A 19480-nucleotide genomic window follows, 5' to 3' on the forward strand; every position below is an offset into this window, starting at 1 on the left:
ACTTTAAAAAAACATATTTTGATTGCTTTATCCAATTACCCACTGTGTAAAGCATTGTGCAATATCTTGCTATTGTACCTAATTCATTACAACACAGTTGTATACAGCAGTGTTTTTCAACCAGTGTGCCGTGGCACACTAGTGTGCCATGAAAGATCCTCAGGTGTGCCGCGGCAGACTGACAACAGTGTGACATATTTTTAAACTTTGCTTGTTTTTTACTCCCAGTGCAGGGGTAGTCTGTAGGAGGCATGGCATAACAGCACAATACATACAGTATGTGTGTGTGTGTTTGTGTGTATATATATATATATATATGCTGTATTAGGCTACAATGTGGGATTTTTTTAAAATTTTGGGATGGTGGTGTGCCACAGGATTTTTTAATGTAAAAAAGTGTGCCACGGCAGAAAAAAGGTTAAAAATCACTGGTATACAGCCAATAAACACTATGGACTCCATCTATCAATGTCTAAGTGGACAAGGTTCGCTCTCCAGAACCTAATCCACCCAGCATCACTGAGATATGTTAATGTAACCTGCAAATAAATACATACATTATGTCTTTACACATTTAGGGACAGATTATGAGTAGAGCAGTATTTATTGCTCCAGCTGGTGCCTTAACACCACTAAAAGTAAGCTTTTTGCGTGCGTTGTGTAGCGCTCATGTTACAAGTTGAAAGTAAAACGTTTTTGCTTGCGTTATAACTTGACGCGTGCAAAAAGCCAAACTTCAAAAATCGCAATTGCATTAACGTATTCCCACATAGAAGTCAATAGAGGAAGAAAAATGGTAAAAAAGTAATACCTTACTCGCATGCAAACCCCATCACATTTTCTCAAGTACATTAACCCGACAGGAAAATATTAATATTTCACATTCCAATGTTCTTCACATAGTAGAATATGTTATATTTATTCATAAATACATATTTCTAAGTATATATCTGATGGTATTTTGGTAAAATATATATATATATATATATATATATATATATATATTTATATATATATAATACTTAGAACATATTCTGCTATATGCAGAACATTGGAATGTGAAACATTTACAGTAAATACATAGTTAAACACTTTACTAGATATGAATATTGCATTAATATGACGTTACATGTTTTCATCTACTTGACTGTAAAGGGCTCCAATGCACACACACACACACACACATATATATATATATATATATATATATATATATATATATATATATGTCTGTATATGTATACATATGTATTTATGTAAAAAACCTGAACCTGAAGGTGTGATATACCTTCTTGCCTGTAGCTGTCCCCTCTTTTATGTAGGGAAAACAAGAAGAGCTATAAAGGATAGAATTACTGAACACCGGGACGATATCAAAAACAAAAACCCAAAAAGCAATGTAGCAAAACACTTTGAACATGTCCATAATTGTGATCCTGATTCTCTAAGGTTTATAGGCATTGATAGGGGCATCATGAATGGAAGAGGAGGGGACAACGACAAGGTCCTCCTCCGTAAGGAATGTAGGTGGATCTCAATTCTTGAGACCCAGATTCCTCAGGGACTTAATGACAAACTTGATATGGCTTGTTTCCTGTAATATTATGATAGGCCAGTTGTAAATGAAAAACATTGGAGACTATATATGTTTTTGGTATAAGTATTTTATAATTTTCTTATTTGTTTAAAAACCTGGTGAATGTGAATCAGATACATAGGTAGGTGTATAAAGTATGATATACAGATCTTAATAGGCTGAGTACACATTGTATCTGGTTATTTTGGTTTAAGTAATATTGTTGATATTTCAGTTAAATTGTGTCTAGATAATTGATCTATAATTATTTTTTCTAATATTTCCCAAGTGGCCTGAAAATCCTCACTGGCAGAGCTGCTTGGGTATGATATGCAATAATTTCACCCACCAGAAGAGGCGAACTTGAGATTACTATAAAGGAGGACGCATTGACGTAACCAGAATACTGCCCTGACGAAGCCCGGTCTGAAGTGAAAGACGAGCGGGTGAAACGCGCGTAGGCATTGGCTGTCCTGGCCGGTCACATGATACGTGCATGTGCTGCTGTCAACTGAATTCTCGTGGAAAGACGCTGCGCTGTCTCTATGTATAGCGTTGGCCTATACTGAATCTACCTGGTGTTGAAGGAATTGAGGATTACACACAAACAGGTCGTATAAGAACTGTTGTCAAGAAACGGTGATACTTATTCTGCCAGCTTGTGTCTTGGATAAAGAGTATGCGGACTTAAGACCTCCTTGCCAAACAATAACTGTTAATTTCGGTTGAAGTTGCCGATGGTATTCTATAAAAATAACGGCAGTTGCATTACCTTTATCTGAAGTGTTATACATGCTGAGTACCTCTGATATTTGGGAGCTTTTACAGTGATTGTATGGGACTTGCAAGGTTCTGATTTGCACTAACCTATTTGACTGCTTGATGAACTCACTCTAATAACAGCAGCTGCTTTAACCCTCAACCTGCATGACTCTCTATACGCTTGCTTTATAGCCTACGGCAGGACCCTAGCAGTGCCATACATATTTCCCTTATCAAGAGTGGCTATTAATGTGTTATATTCTATGTCTGCATAACACGCTGTACATATCCATTTGATCCACTTTACAGTCTGCTTAGATCCCCTTGGTAAACCTGCCCAGTGTTAATCCCCCCTACAGGGGTGCTGTGTGCAGCTGGGTGTAGTCAGACTGTAGTGGACTTATGAGGTATAAGCTTGAAACGCTGTATATTATACAAAGCTTGAACACCTATGTATCCTCTTTCCAGGCTTGAAGTGTGATACCATTATTTAACATTTCGGCCTTGCTGAAACCCTGACATGTTTCTATTGAAGATTTAGCTCCTATCTATACGCTTACGAGCGGAGCTCATGACAGGGTTTATCTGGGTTTAGACCTTGAATATGGTCCACTTTATATTGTATTGTTGACGCTACACCTATCACTTAGCATGTACCCCTGACCGGTCAGGTTTATTTTGATTTGCTTATTTTCAGTTCTGTTTAATTAATTTTCATTAGGTTTATGTACTCTATTATAAATCACTGATATAAAAACTTATTAATTTACAAACTAAGTCTGTGTGTGCCTTTCTTGGAGTGGAGGGGGGAACGTCATTACCCATCCAAATTTTGTCACCTCACTTAATTATGTGAGACGAGCTGTTTTTTAATAAAAGAGTGCTGAATTTCCCTGTCTTTTATTCAGGATTACATTCCTGAGGCCGCCTCTCTGGTGTACTCATGCTATATGTATTTATGTGTTTATATATGTCTGTAAATAAATATATACACATACAAATGCATATGTAAACAGACACACACATATATACACATACATATACATATTTATATGCTCCAATGCACACACACACAAACACACATATATATATATATATATGTCTGTATATGTATACATATGTATTTATGTGTTTATATATGTCTGTAAATAAATATATACACATACAAATGCATATGTAAACAGACACACATATATACACATACACATACATATTTAGACATGTATATGTATAAATTTATTTGCTAAAGCTTTTGGCAGTCCTTTTAGAGACCTTATAACTTTGATTGCAATTTGTTTTAATTTTTATTAATTTGTGTTAATATAAATGTAACTGTACTTTTAAAGGTATTTTGATGTGTTTTGTGACACTTTTTATTCAAGCATTACAGTTAACCACAGCTCTGAGGTCCCGATGCACGTTAAATGAAATTGCGCTCAAGCAATCACTTTTACTTTCAACTTGTAATATGTGCACTACTTCCGACGTGCGCAAACACCCACAATAAAGCCGATAGCACTCATGATTTGATCCTCAGATTTTACTTTGATTAACTAAAATGATACAATAAATGCAATGGATCACTTACACATCCCTTTAAATACTATAGAGTAGATAGCAACCATGATCCCAAGAGATGCAGGTACAATGAAACCCACCTGGTAAAATCTGTCATTTCCATCATTATCATGCACATTTGTTTTGCCAGCACGATGATGTCATTGCCGCTGTCGTCCCATTTGGCAACTTCAGCATCCAACTTGCTTTTCTCTTGATGGAAAATTTCCACCTGCTCAGCAATCTTTGCCTTTTCTTCTTGTGGGAGCTGAGCCATGATAGCCTGAGAGCAATAAAAATGTTAGATTTTAGTTCATGTTAATAATTCTCCCATAAAGAATTTGATAAGATGGATTCTGTCCTTAGAAGTAAAATGATATAATCAATGCCTTAGACACATAACTCAACTGACTGTTATTATAAGGAATGTAAAATCACATGTTCTAATGAATACATTCATTAGGGTAATATTGTTTTTTTATTTTATAATATTTATTTTTTCATTTGAGTATTAACCTGTCTAAAGTTTAAAATATATATTTTTATTAAATAAAGTTAAGTAAGTAGACAACCCAATGAAGTTAAGTAAGTAGACAACCCAAAATGCTGCACATTCTCTTTAAAATAATCTGCATAATATCATTTACCAATATTAATAGTTTAGTTATCGATAAGTATTAACACATTTCCAACCTCTTCATCACAGTTAAAAATAAAATGAATATGATTTAGGATATACCAGTTATACAGTTAACATTAACAACGACTCTGCTCAAGAGAGTTAAAGTGGCATAAAATGTTAAAGGGACAGTTTACTTGAAAGTGCTTATTTTTAAAAAAAAAGATAGATAATCCCTTTATTTCCCATTCCCCTTTTTTGCATAACCAACACTGTTTTATTAATATACTTTATACCTCTGTGATTACCTTTTATCTAAGCCTCTGCAGAATCCCCCCTTATTTCAGTTCTCTTGACAGAAATGTATTTAGCCAATCAGTGCTGATTCATAAATAACTCCAATGGAGTGAGCACAATGTTATCTACATGGCACACTGCCTAGCTTTAAAAAAAACTGTCAAAATACACTGTTATAACAGCTGCAGAGTTTAAAATGTTTTGGAAAGTGTTCCTTTAGGTATATTTTGTATATAAAATAGCTGGTTCTGATAACTGAAAACACAACCCAATACAGAGGGCTGATCTTGTTCCTCATTATGTTATCTGTCTAATTATTTACACAAAGTCCACCTTATCTTATTTATTACTGTTTACTCAAAGGCAAATATTTAGAGAACAATGGAAATATTAACATTTTAGTACCTTTCTGTTACAGAACCAGTTCTTAAAGGGACATTATACACTCATTTTTTCTTTGCATAAATGTTTTGTAGATGATCTATTTATATAGCCCATAAAGTTGTTTTTTTAAAAATAAATGTATAGTTTTGCTTATTTTTAAATAACATTGCTCTGATTTTCAGACTCCTAACCAAGCCCCAACGTTTTATGTGAATACTGTCAGCTACCTTCTCCAGCTTGCTCCTGTTTGTGTAAAGGGTCTTTTCATATGCAAAAGAAGGGGGAGGGGGGGAGTGTCTTATTTGCCACTTGCAGTGGGCTTTCCAACTACCTTTTCAACAGAGCCAAATTGACAGCTTCTAAGTAAGTTTTTAAACAGTTTTATACTGGATTTTTATATCAGTATCTGTGCATCTTACTCTTTATAGTAGTGTCTATTACATGCAGTTATATGAAAATGAGTGTATACTGTCCCTTTAAGTTCAGAAATGTTCAGGATAGGTGGAAAAACAATTGGCAAACAAGCTATATCAAATGTGAAAATAAAGGTGAAGGAGCTATTTGTAAACAATTTTATACACTCCAGTAGATAAAAAGGATAATTTGGAACACATTTAAAGGAAAATAATAGAGCGCACAGTCCCTTTAACAATGAGATTACCATCAAAATAGGATTTAAATTCAAAGTGAAAAAGGGTATTTGTTTAAAATTAGTTGCCAAGATTATAAATAGGGTGCAACTGATAATGCTTGCCCTGCTTTATTGCACTCGGTCTAATCTGAAAAATAAAGCACTACCGGTAATAAAATAAAAGTTGTTGATTCAATTTATTATTTTAGAGTTTTTTTTATGCAAAGTTAAAGGGACACTGAACCCAAAATTGTTCTTTTGTGATTCAGATAGAGCATGCAATTTTAACTTTCTAATGTTCTCCTATATCAATTTTCCTTCATTCTCTTGCTATCTTCATTTAAAAAAGTAGGCATCTAAGCTTTTTTTTGGTTGAGGACTCTGGACAGCACTTTTTTATTGGTGGATGAATTTATCCACCAATCAGCAAGGACAACCCAGGTTGTTCACCAAAAATGGGCCGGCATCTAAACTTACATTCTTGCATTTCAAATAAAGATACCAAGAGAATGAGAAAATTTGATAATAGGAGTAAATTAGAAAGTTGCTTAAAATTTCATGCTCTATCTGAATCACAAAAGAAAAAAATTGGGTTCAGTGTCCCTTTAATTAAATGAATATTCTAAATCAATAATAAAATCATCTAATGTGTCTGAACATTAAATTGCTGCACAAATGCTTCAATGTAACTAGGTGTGTTACCTGCTAAAGTGGTTAACAACTTGCTTCTGTGTTAGTCCTGAACTGGGCTCACCTAGTATTAATTGCTACGTGTGTATGCTGATCATGATTGGTTCATTGGCATTGCATTGCAAAAGTTCACTCCATTTAACACAGTTATACATAAGTACTTGTGTAATAATAAAAAGCATTAGTGCCATTAATTATTGCTTCATTAATATCAAAAGTTGGGGACTAAACAAGATTACATTAGTTAACATAAAATGACTTTTGCTTAAAAATAATATAGAGCTTTATGAGTCTGCATGAACAAGTAAATGTGAAGCAAAATGCCTTTGAATATAAATTGAAATTAACACAGCAGCATTAGTTGTGTATTTCCTACTAATTCACATTGTCTGATAAGTAGGAATGGGCGAATGTTTCTATAATTCAAAATTTTAAAACAAATTTTCATACATTCGTTCATTCTAATCAAATTTCGAATGTTTATATAACATTCTAACATTCTATTTTCGAATTTTCGTTTTCAAATTTTTCAATTAAATTCGAAAATATTTGTTTGAATAACAGAATTTTTCTCTATGTATTCATTCAATTTTGAAATGTAATCTTTGAATTCAAATGTGACATTCGAATTTGAATGTAAGATTCAAATTGGAAATAGTATTTCTAGTCTATAATTGTGTTTGATAAATATAATATTCGAATTTGAATTCTACATTCAAATTCAAATGTAACATTCAAATTCGAATTAGTATTTCTAGTTTAATACTGTGTTTTTTAAATGTAATATTCGAATTTGAATGTCACATTCAAATTCGAATGTCACATTCGAATTCGCAATAGTATTTCTAGTCTAATATTGTGTTTTTTAAATGTAATATTGGAATTTGAATGTGACATTCGAATTCAAATGTCACATTCGAATTTGAAATAGTATTTCATATTACATCTGTGTTTAATAAATGTAATATTCAAATTTGAATTCTACATTCGAATTCAAATGTCACATTCAAATTCAAAATCGTATTTCTAGTCTAATACTGTGTTTTATAAATGTAATATTCAAATTCGAATGTGACATTCAAATTTGAATGTAAGATTTAAATTTGAAATAGTATTTCTAGTCTACATCTGTGTTTAATATATGTAATATTCGAATTCGAATGCTACATTCAAATTCGAATGTCACATTCGAATTGGAAATAGTATTTCTAGTCTAATACTCTGTTTTTTAAATCTAATATTCGAATTCGAATGTGACATTCGAATTTGAATGTCACATTCGAATTTGAAATAGTATTTCTAGTTTACAACTGTGTTTATTAAATGTAATATTCTAATTTTAATGCTACATTCGAATTTGAATGTAATATTCAAATTCGAAATAGTATTTCTAGTCTAATACTGTGTTTTATAAATGTAATATTTGAATGTGACATTCAAATTCGAATGCGAAATTTGAATTCAAAATAGTATTTCTAGTCTAAAATTGTGTTTTATAAATGTAAAATTTGAATTTGAATGTGACATTTGAATTTGAATGTGACATTCAAATTCGAAATAGTATTTCTAGTCTACAATTGTGTTTTAAAAATGTAATATTTGAATTTGAATGTTACATTCCAATGTGACATTCGAATTTGAATGTTTCATTCAAATGTCACATTTGAATTCGAATGTCACATTCAAATTCGAAAGTGACATTCGAAAACTGTAAATAACATTCGATAATAAAAATTTTAAGAATATTCGTTATCAACATTCTATTATGTAAATCGAATTTCTACAATAACATTTATTCTAACATTCGAATTCTAATATAAACACATTCACCCATCCCTACTGATAAGCACTTCCTACAAATTTTCATTGTCTGAAATCTACTTCCTGTGGATGTTCATTGGTTGACAGGTACTTCTTGGTAATGTTCATTGACCATTAAGGCTGTGACACACTGCAAGCGGAGCGGCGCGCAGCGTGTACATGCGGCTGTGCGCGCTCAGTGTGTCCTACCTTTTCATCTCTGAGCACTCTGCTGCATCAGGTCGCATAGCTGAGCGGTCAGAGATGAAATATTTGAACTTCAGAAGCGATGCGGTGCGAAGCAGCTTCTTCGCCTCGCGCCGCATCGCTTGCAGTGTGTCACAGCCTTTAGAAGGAAATTTATATATAGCAGAAAATAATAATTAAAAAAAAAATAGTAGGATGTACACATCTGAAACTGACATAGTTAAAATTTTAAACAGATGTTATTTATATTTAAATGTTGATCTTTTATATATACGGCATAAAATGTTTGAGAACAGTGTCCCTTTAAACGTCTGTTACTAATAAAGTAAAAATATCTCTGACTCGTAAAAGTCAAAACGATGAGCAGGAATGAAATTTGTTTTCTTTACGTTTAAACCGAGCAATCAAAAGTTTACAAATAGCTGTTATTTTGTATAAACTTTGGATATGATGTTAGTGATATTTAAATTTCTTGTTGCATTTGATCACACAGTAGAGTTTCTGTCATACCATATCCACAGGTTTTATTTCTAAAAGAAGATAAAAAGATAAAAAACAATGTTCAAGCTGGTCAGATTAAAATTCATCAAATGGATTTTAATTAGGTATTATCAAAGAAACCCAGTAGACTTTACTTGGAACAGAGTAAGGCATTCATATGAGATTTTGATTTGTATTATGCATGTGGCTTGTGCACAAAATGTTGCAAAAGGGAAACCAATAGTTATAAAATGAATCTGTATATATTAAAACAAAGAACGTAAAGAGCTTCTGAATTTTAAGTACATATTAATAATGCCAATGACTTCAAGATTCTAAGAAACACAGTAGTTAAAAAATAAATTCCATGTAAGTGCATTTTGTGGTGGCTTGTGGTGACATAGCAGATTTACTAAATGTCACCACTTGCTTAGCCACAGCTATGGTGTTTGAATGTTATATAGTAGTAGCCATATTAGTCCAGTATTTAAAGGGACAGTCTACAGCAACATTTTAAGGATTAAAAAGATAGATAATCCCTTTATTACCCATTCCCCAGTTTTGCATAACCAACACTGTTATATAAATACACTTTTTTACCTCTGTGATTAGCTTGTATATAAGCCTCTGCAGACTGCCCCCTTATCTCAGTTCTTTTGACAGGCTTGCATTATAGCAAATCAGTGCTTACTCATAAATAACTTCCACATGAACTATGTGAATCATGCAAGTTTAATTTTGACCTAGCTGTCCCGTTAAATTTCAAAATAACAAGACTATTCTAGTATCCATTATTGGACTAACATTACACAGAGAAAGACAAGCTTTCAAGAAATTCTTCTCTTCCTCGGGTCTAAAGCAGACCTCTATATCTTTGTATCCTTTGTTGAAACTTAGCTTCTTTCCATGAGAACATATCTAGATAGGCTCAGTAGAGTGCATTGGGTTTGAGGCATATATAACAGCATTGCTTGCACAAATTTTGTACATCCAATGCTCAAGACAAGAGCATCCTCCTGAAGAGCAACAGGTGCATTTGATAATAGAAGTAAAAAAAAAAAATTAATTTTTTTTTTTTAACTGTACAATCTTTCTGCATCATTAAAGTTTAATTTTTGCTTCCAGGTCTAAGGGTCCCTTTAAGCAATAAAAAATATTTACTTTTTGTTTAAAGGATATTTTTCTAAGAAGTTTCCTCACTGGGCATCATTAAAGGCTCATGAAACCCCAAAATGTGTCTGATTCAGATAGAGAATACAATGTTAATTTTTTTTCCAATTTATTTCTATTATCAAATGTGCATCATTCTCATTGTATTCTTTGTTAAATAGATACGTAATTAGGTAGAGTGCACATGTCTGGTACACTGCATGGCCGGAAAAGTCTAGTGCTCTTGTAACTGTATAACATTCTTGAAAAGCTTTTAGCATATAGTGCTTCAGATACATGCATACTCCTGAAAACAAGAATACAATAAAATTGTAAAGTTGTTTAAAATGACATGCTCTACCTAAATAATGAAAAAAAAACATTTTGGGTTTCATGTCCCTTTAATACCATACAATGGAAATGTAAGCCTTCAACTGCATTTTCCATTGATCGGTTGTAGACTTAAAGAAAATAAATCATTTACTTTTCAAAGAAATATAGTTTTATTGTGCACTTCAGTCAACGAGGCAATCACATTCAACAATAACTTGCACATGGAAAGACTTCCCAACACACTGTGCAATGCCTGTAATGGTGAGTGACCTATATTTAAATGTCATTAGATTTTCTTCTTGTTTATGTCTGTTTCAATCATCAGACATTTATTTTCAACATATTCTCAAAATGCTCTTGGCTTATTTTTTTTTAAAGTATAATTGACCTTTTTGAAAACCAGAATTAAAAAAGGTTATCTCAAAATATGAGATCTGAAAATGAAAAAAAATATATGCAAGTTAATCAAATTAAAATTCAGTGCATTCACTTTAATTAGTGCTTATCAAAGGAGCCCAGTAGTTTTCAATTGAAACACACTGAAGTATTTCTAGAGGAATTATATATCACAACTCATGCCACCTAAACCATTTTGATGGAGGAAAAGCAGAATCAGTGAAAATTAATTAGCTGAGATTCAAATGAATAAGCGTATGCTCATTTAAATAATTTCTGTCTATGCAAAAGTTTGAATTATAATTAAGCCTCTTCATTGTTTGAGAAGCCTACAACATATCTTTATAATAGGATGGTATAAAGACAAAATACACTTTTTTATGTGTAGATGGCTATATTTTTAAATAAATACATTTATTCTAACATAATTTAATTTATTGTATCTATACATTAACCTGATGAATGTGATTGTTCTATTTTGATACGTGAAAAATTCTAAGAATAAGTTGATGTTGTAAATTGCTTGAATATTTGCAAGGATGTCCACATATATGTCGGGTAGATTTATTGTTCACTATTCTGCCATCTGAATACTAATAATTAGAGATAATCTTGATGTAACTCAATCTACAAATATGATATATTTGTTAAACAGGATATAGGATGCATACAGTTTTCAGCATTTAAAAATGTGCAGGAATGTATATATATATATATATATATATATATATATATATATATATATATATATATATATATATATGTGTATATATATATATATATATATATATATATACATACAACAATACAATGTATTGTCATATATCCTATTTTTCCAGTTATTGTGTATTGTCTAGAAAATCCATGACAGTTGGTATTATAAAACTTGGGAGAGCTTAAATAATGACTTGGGATGTCACGTGATGCCTGATATGATCTCATTCATTTTTGGGAATAATTTCCCAATAATTTACTGTACTTTGTTCCCAACTCCATTTTCTTTATTTTCTTTTTTATATCTTATATAATACTAACGGTATTCTAAACTTTGTCTATGGTCTGTATAATGTCTTCTTTCATATATATTGGTAAACAGAAATTTATGCAAGATACATTCAATTCATTCAAAAGCACTAGTTCCATACGGTGCCCCTTTTTTGTTATTTTTGCGATCTTCTGTATATATTATATTATATGCTTGAATATATTTTTTCCTTTTTGTAGTAAACAAATTCCATATACAGATGGGATTTACATTATACTTATGTGAATTGGCATTTACATTTGGCCTTAATATTAAGTATTTCATTTCATAATTTTTGGTATAAAGGAATTACTAATTTGCCATGTTGTCTATATATATTATTGTATTGGTGTTTAGAGGTTTTTTTTTCTATAAACATATGTAATTGCATTCTGTTATTTGTATATAATATTATTTGATTGTTAAGACTAAGTCGGTTTTGATTATCTTGATGTCTTATTAATTGTGCCATGGTGTTACCTGTGGAATGGGCGTATCGTATATTTCTTTTATCAAATAGAAAGTAGTCATTCACCTTTTTAAGCTGTGAATTCAGCATAGCACCTTATGGCTAGGATTACGGCGTTCAGCCGAAACGCATAAGCCGATGGTGCTACGCTCATTCTCTCACTTGCGTCCTCCTGAATTTTTAATGAATTAATAAAGAAGTTTTTATTACACCTTTGGAGCGAGCCGTTTGCTTTTCCTTTTCATGTTCTTTACCAGTAGCCTGAGTGACCAGCCCCATCGATGACGTCATCCTCGTCATCCGCATCGTCCAAGGATTCGGTTGAAGTTTACCTACCACTGAGGGTGAGAGACACCAACGAGCTCGGTAAAAGAGGTCTGAGTGGTCCTAATGCAAGGTCTCTGCTCCCTGTTAAGGTTGCCGTGGATTTTTTGTAATGAAGTATTTATTGGAACTATGGTTATGTGGAAGGTGTACGTAAGAGTTTTTGCACCGGTTTAATCACAGCAGCATAAATTTACTGTTCAGTTTCATTGTTTGGAGATTTTATATCCAGGATCTTTTAAGCCCATTTCTACTTTCCTTGAACTTTTATACATACATATATACACAAAGAAATATATATATACATATTTATACACTTTGGAGCTCTTACTATTCAAATAACTGAAAACATGAAAAATATTTTTTATTAAAATTAATGTTTTACTGTATATTTACTGTAAATATTTTACATTCCGATGTTCTTCACTTAGTAGAAAATGTTCTTAGTATTTATATATATATATATATATATATATATATATATATATACACACAACGTTGATTGGAGTAGCCATTTTAGTCCAGTGATTTAGATACCAAAGTAACAAAAGTATTGGGACCTTCCTCCCTTTATATATATATATATATATATATATATATATATATATATATATACTATACATATATATATATAGTCCTGTTTCATGCACTCACCGCCTAGTATAACTTTTCTTCACTTGCCCAGGTGCTCCTTTAAATGCATATAGAAAGTTCCAAAGAATTCGGGGCACTCACAGGTTTTGATAAAGTTTAATACGTTTATTAAAGGGACATTAAACACTTTGAGATGGTAATATAAATTGACTCATTATTTATTTTGTCCCCTTTTCCTGTGATTCCATTCTGAAATTGTGAACTTTTCAGTTCCTGTTAGAAATATAAGTGCAGAACACTGTTATATTCCACACAGCCATTGGCTGCACACTCTCTAGTGACCTATATATAACTGTCCCTAATTGGCCATAGCAGAGAAGGTAACCTAAGTGGCAACATGGCAACATGAGGGGCCTATTTATCAATGTGCAAACAATGTCCACTCTTGCGCAAACATGATCGCATATACTCATGTGCGCTAAATTAACATAAAAATATGAATATTTCACATTCCAATGTTCTTCACATAACAAAATATGTTCTATTTATTCATAAATATATATATATATATATATATCTGATGGTATTTTGGTATAATATATATCTATAATTATATGTATAGAAATATCTATTTAAAATTCATGAAAAATATTCTGCTATGTGCAGAACATTGGAATGTAAAATATTTACAGTAAATACATACTTAAATTCTATATTAAAGGGACATGAAACCCAAGATTTTTCTTTCATAATTTAGGTAGAACATACAATTATTATTTTTTTCTCTCTTTTTTTTTTTTTTTTTTTTTTTAGCTCATTTATTTATATCTCAACAGTGTATACAAGTAACAAAAAGCAAAAAATAAATTAAACATTTTCCATTCACCTTACAGGGTAACAAAAATTCTTTGCGAATCATAACAGGAGGAAAACAACTCCTTGGAGCCTATAGTTTCATGATTATAATATACAAAAAAAGAAAAATAGGCACTTATATTTTAAATATTTACATCCTGTCCTCTTTAGTTAAGAGCTACACTATTGAACCTTTTCCCTCTAACCTAAAAAATGAAAATAAAAAAAAAAAATAAAAAATAAATAAATAAATAAAAATGTATTAATCTATGTATGACAGAGTGAGAAACGGCAATTGTTGGTGGTTCAGCCCTTTATAAAAGGGTGAGCCCCATTAAACAATAAAGTCACAGAAGATTCACCTTAGGGGGGGATACTGTCAGTGTGATCCTATTCAGGTAAAATTAGTTATCTTAACCCGCCTTGGGCTGAATTTACACCTGTCCACTGAAAAAAACAAAGGACAACCGAAGAACAAAAAACAAACAAACAAACAAAACGCACAAAAAAAAAAAAAAAGAGGAGGAGATTCCCGCCCTCCCCCCCCCTGCCACCTACCATATACCCAGAAGGACTAATTCTGAGTTTTGAAATGGAAAGATCATATATTCAATTTCATCCTCCGAAAGTGTTTTAATAAAAACTGCCCATTTATTAAAAAAGTTCTTTATATCCTCTTCATTGTCTATATCTGCATCTTTTTGCTCTAATATGCATTGTTTTTTCAAACAATTCTGAATTTCAGAGACACTAGGGACAGAGCGCATTTTCCATTTTTTCCCTATCAGATATCTAGTAGCTAAGATAGAAGTAGACACCAGCTTATCGTTTGGATGACGTTCATTTGGGTTATCAAGACATAATATAATCTGGTATAGAGAAAGTGTTATTGGGGAAATTTTCAGGACAGAGTTCAGCCAGTATTCTAATTTATACCATACTCTTCTGATTTTTGGGCAGAACCAAAACATGTGTTCAAGGTCAGCTGCTGGGAGTGAACATTTAGGACATCTGTCAAATTCCAAATTGTGAACCCTGTGGCCCTTCTCCGGGGTGAACTATGCTCTATGAAGCAACTTAATGTGTGCTTCCCTCCATGTAGCAGATAAGGTTATCTTTGCCACTTTACCTATGGAATGTTGTAGGATTTTTGAATCCACCGTATTCCGATCCGATATTGAAGTCCATGTTGAGGCAAGCTTTGCCAGTGTTGACGTTCCCTTATTGGAGGCAAGTGAGTGATAGCACACAGAGATGGACATCTGGTCTATTCCAATGAGTATAAACCAATTTTCTAATTTACCTAATGTCCAGCACCATCCTACCCCTCTGGTTATTTCAGACAAAAAATGCCTTATCTGCAAATAAGCGAAGAAATCTTTATTGGGTAGATTAAATTCCGCTTTCAGCCCTTCGAATGTTTTAATCGATTTTCTGTCACCATCTATCAAAAGAGATAACTTGTTTAAGCCAATTCTATGCCATCTACGAAAAACCTCAGAATGAAGCCCAGCTTGAAATCTTGGGTTACCTATCAAAGGAAGATAATTTGAGACCACGGGATTAATTGAAAGAAGCTTTGATATCTTCCACCAGGCCTTAATAGGGTTGATAATAGTTTTGAGTCCCTTAATCTCTGTAGGTATCTCTTTAGGGGGGGAGAGAACATACAATTTTAAACAACTTTACAGTTTACGTCTATTATCAAATTTGCTTCATTCTATTGGTATCATTTGTTGAAGGAGCAGCAATGCACAACAGGTTTCTAACTGAACACATGGGTGAGTCAATCACAATTGGTATATATATATATATATATATATATATGCAGCCACCAATCAGCAGCTAGAACCTAGATTATTTGCCACTCCTGAGCTTTCCTAGATAAACCCTTCAGCAAAGGATAAGAAGAGAAGAAAACAAATTAAGCAATAGAAGTAAATTGGAAAGTTGTTTCAAATTGTATGTTCTTTCTAATTCATGAATATCTAATTGTGACTTTACTGTCCCTTTAAATACGAATATTTCATGAATACGCTTTTACATATTTTCACCTACTTAACTGCAAAGGTCTCTAATGTACTTCTATATATGTTCATATATGTGTCCATATGTAGTTACGTGTTTATTTGTGTATATATGTCTTTATAAATACATATGGACACATATATAGACATATATAATTATCTCTAGATAATTATATGTATGTATCTCTATATTAAAGCCAATTTTTTTCTAACACCTGAGATCTCATATCTTTGAGACCCTATAACTTTTGTGTGCAATAGTTTTTAAAATAATTTTTATTAAATAGTGTTATTATAAGTGTAACTATACTTTGTAGTGTATTTTTTATTTATTTTGTGCAACTTTTTAGTTTCGCAAAACACTTAAAGTGAAGGTAAACTTTGGAGAATGAGAGCCCGTTTTTTAAAAATACTATTAAAAACAGGGGCACTTTCATTGATCAAAGTTTAAAGCAGCTGTTTTATTAAAAAAAAAATACCTTTTTTTCTTTTCACAGCTAGAGCAGCTTCCCCCACCTAGAGATCCTCTATTCACACATCATCAATGACTAATCCTGCTTCCTCCAATCACAGCCTACCCCCCAGGGTAGCCATTGCCTGAGGCCATGCTGTGATTGGAGGAAGCCGGATTAGTCATTGCTGACGCTTGAATAGAGGAATAGAGGTAATTTTTTTAACAAAACGGCTGCTTTGTAAACTTTGATGAATGAAAGTGCCCCTGTTTTTAATAGTATTTTTAAAAAATGAGCTTTCATTCGCCAAAGTTTACCTTCACTTTAACCAGATCTCTGAAGTCGCGTTATTCATTCTAGCATAAATTGTGATTGCACTAAAGCGATTGCATTTACTTTAAAAGTTTAATACCATTGGTAAGCCTAAACCCCTGTGAAAAATCCCTTATCACTCGCATGCAAATGTCTGTGCTCCACTCGTAATCTGGCCCTATGGGGCATATTTATCAAACTCTGTATGGAGCTGGAGTCCCTTTGTTTCCGGCGAGCTTTCAGGCTCAATGGAAACAGAAGTTATCAAGTTATCTAAAGACTGCTGCTCCATAACTTGTCCGCCTGCTCTGAGGCGGCGGACAGAAATCAACCCGATCGAATTTGATCGGGTTGATTGATACCCCCTGCTAGCGGCCGATTGGCCGTGAATCTGCAGGGGGCGGGATTGCACCATCAGTTCACAAGAACTGCTGGTGCAATGATAAATGCCGACAGCGTATGCTTCTGCATTTATCGATGGGCAGCGATGTGCAGCAGACATGAAACGCTACTTCGTATCATATCCGATCGCACATTGTTAAGAATGCCCCTATGTCTTTTATTTACAGAGTATGTAATAAGCCAATAACAAAGTAATCAACCATTTTCTAATATCAGTGTCCCTTCCTTTATTATTTATGAAGTTCATCGGCAATATGTGCACGTTAAAACCCCTCATAATTTTGAGCCTACTCAGTTTTGATTATGTCTTGATGCTTAAAATCTAATTATCTTATCTTGGGATTACCCAGAAGGAATTAGTGTCTGCATTACCCAAAATATATCAGAAAACTTTTTTCACTTGAGCTTGTCATTGTAATTAGTCTCCATGCATGTGTTAAACATTCTTTCATGCTCCTTCAACCATAAAAAATAGAAACGTTTCTAATGATCAAAATCAAGAAAACAAAAAATACTGAGGGAATTTGTAAGTAATGAAACATAATTAAAATGAATTTTGTGTTTCATATTGATCTCATGCTTTTTTTCACTTCTAAAGACCAATCTTGTTCTGTTATGAAAAGTTAATAAGCTTGTTTTATTTATTGAACAATTGTATGCAAACAATTTAAACAGATGTAGGTGACTGTATTTCAAGAATGTTTAAGTGTATTTTCTTCTACACTTACATTGGATACTATTGTAAGAAATATAAAACATTTACAATATAAATGAAAGAATAAAAGAGCATCCCAATTGCATACTTAGGCCTGGTTTCCATCCCTGTTGTAAACTGTGTAAACTGGTAATACCAAGACGTATCTCCATTGAAGTATATTGTGGAGTGAAAAGTTAGAAAGAAACTTAGCTTTTATTAAATAGACATAAAATCCATAAACACAGAGAACACAAAGATAAAATATTAGTAAAATCCAAAATAAAACACCAAACACCTTATTCCTCAGCTTCATAAAATGCTGACTAGAAAATATCACCTGAACATCTCTATGTACAAAAGAAGATATTTCCCTTAAATTTTCCTACGTATTTATACCCCACCATAAAGAGATTTTAAGCTGCCAATCAAAATGCTAGTCCCAGGACTTGCAATGCAGTGTGCATCTGGCATGTGCAGGCACAGTTATGTTATTTCCCTTATTCAGTTTAAGGAAGATTACTATGAAATCTCACAAGATTTCAGTAAAAACACATGAGAGCAAAGAAAAGCAATGATGATCTCAGCACTGCTGATGCTGATTGGCTATTGTTTTTCTTGTTTTGTTTTTTCACAATTTGCAGCTGGACAGCAGCTGAAGTATAATTTTTCACAGAGCACTTACCCTGGAGAGCTGAAGAAATTGTGAGGTAAAATATCCTCCTTTTTGTATAGAGATGTTCAGGTGATATTTTCTTGTCAGCTTTTTACAATTATGCTACATCACTTTCAAGTGATTTAGCCTTAAAATAGTATGTCCCTTTAAGGATGTTATATGTTCGCCATGTCAATTATTTAAAAAGCACAGTTATTTCCATGCTTTAATATCCGAGGATCAAGTTATGTTGTCTTTTCTTTTGGAATTTTGATTTTACTTGTGTTTTATGTGCTTATGGATTTTATGTCTGTTTAATAAAAGTTGTCTTATTAATAACGGCTCTCTCTCCATTTTGTATTACATGTGAGATTTAAATTTATTTTATAAAAGTGTTCCATGAGAAAACTCTTATTTTTTATTTTTTTATTTTGTACATATTTAACTTTGTGCACATGATACTGCCCGCTGGCGGGATTTTCTGTATATAATGACCCTTAAATTTTTGTCTAGACTATTGTTTAGACAAATCAGCTTTATAGATATGAAAAAGGCAGGAATTATTTCAGAGTTCCTTTAAATACTACAGAATTGGATATTCTTATATAGTTATAGTGTTGATATAGATATATGCTCTGTCAAAATTCTAGTGTAATAATGAATCTAAGTGTTTTCTATTACTTTTAAGCCTTGAGTAGAGTCTTTGTAGAAAGAAAGAATCAATACTTTAGTATTCAGGCTACCATTGTACAGTAAGGTTTAGCTAGAAACAAATAGATTATCAGAGCACT

The 19480-nt window shown here is 32.4% G+C and overlaps 1 protein-coding gene across 1 annotated transcript in view; it reads right to left on the minus strand.

Annotated features, from left to right (window-relative positions):
* The window catches only part of LOC128647573 (catenin alpha-2), an 887157-nt gene that overhangs the window by 197610 nt on the left and 670067 nt on the right, over nt 1–19480 (minus strand). Inside the window, exon 9 of the mRNA XM_053700329.1 lies at nt 3997–4178. Coding sequence (XP_053556304.1) covers nt 3997–4178 — 182 coding nt within the window. The remainder of the gene's footprint in view (nt 1–3996; nt 4179–19480) is intronic.

The sequence above is a fragment of the Bombina bombina genome, chromosome 2, assembly GCF_027579735.1.
Source record: "Bombina bombina isolate aBomBom1 chromosome 2, aBomBom1.pri, whole genome shotgun sequence".
In the NCBI taxonomy this organism is placed as follows: Eukaryota; Metazoa; Chordata; class Amphibia; order Anura; family Bombinatoridae; genus Bombina; species Bombina bombina.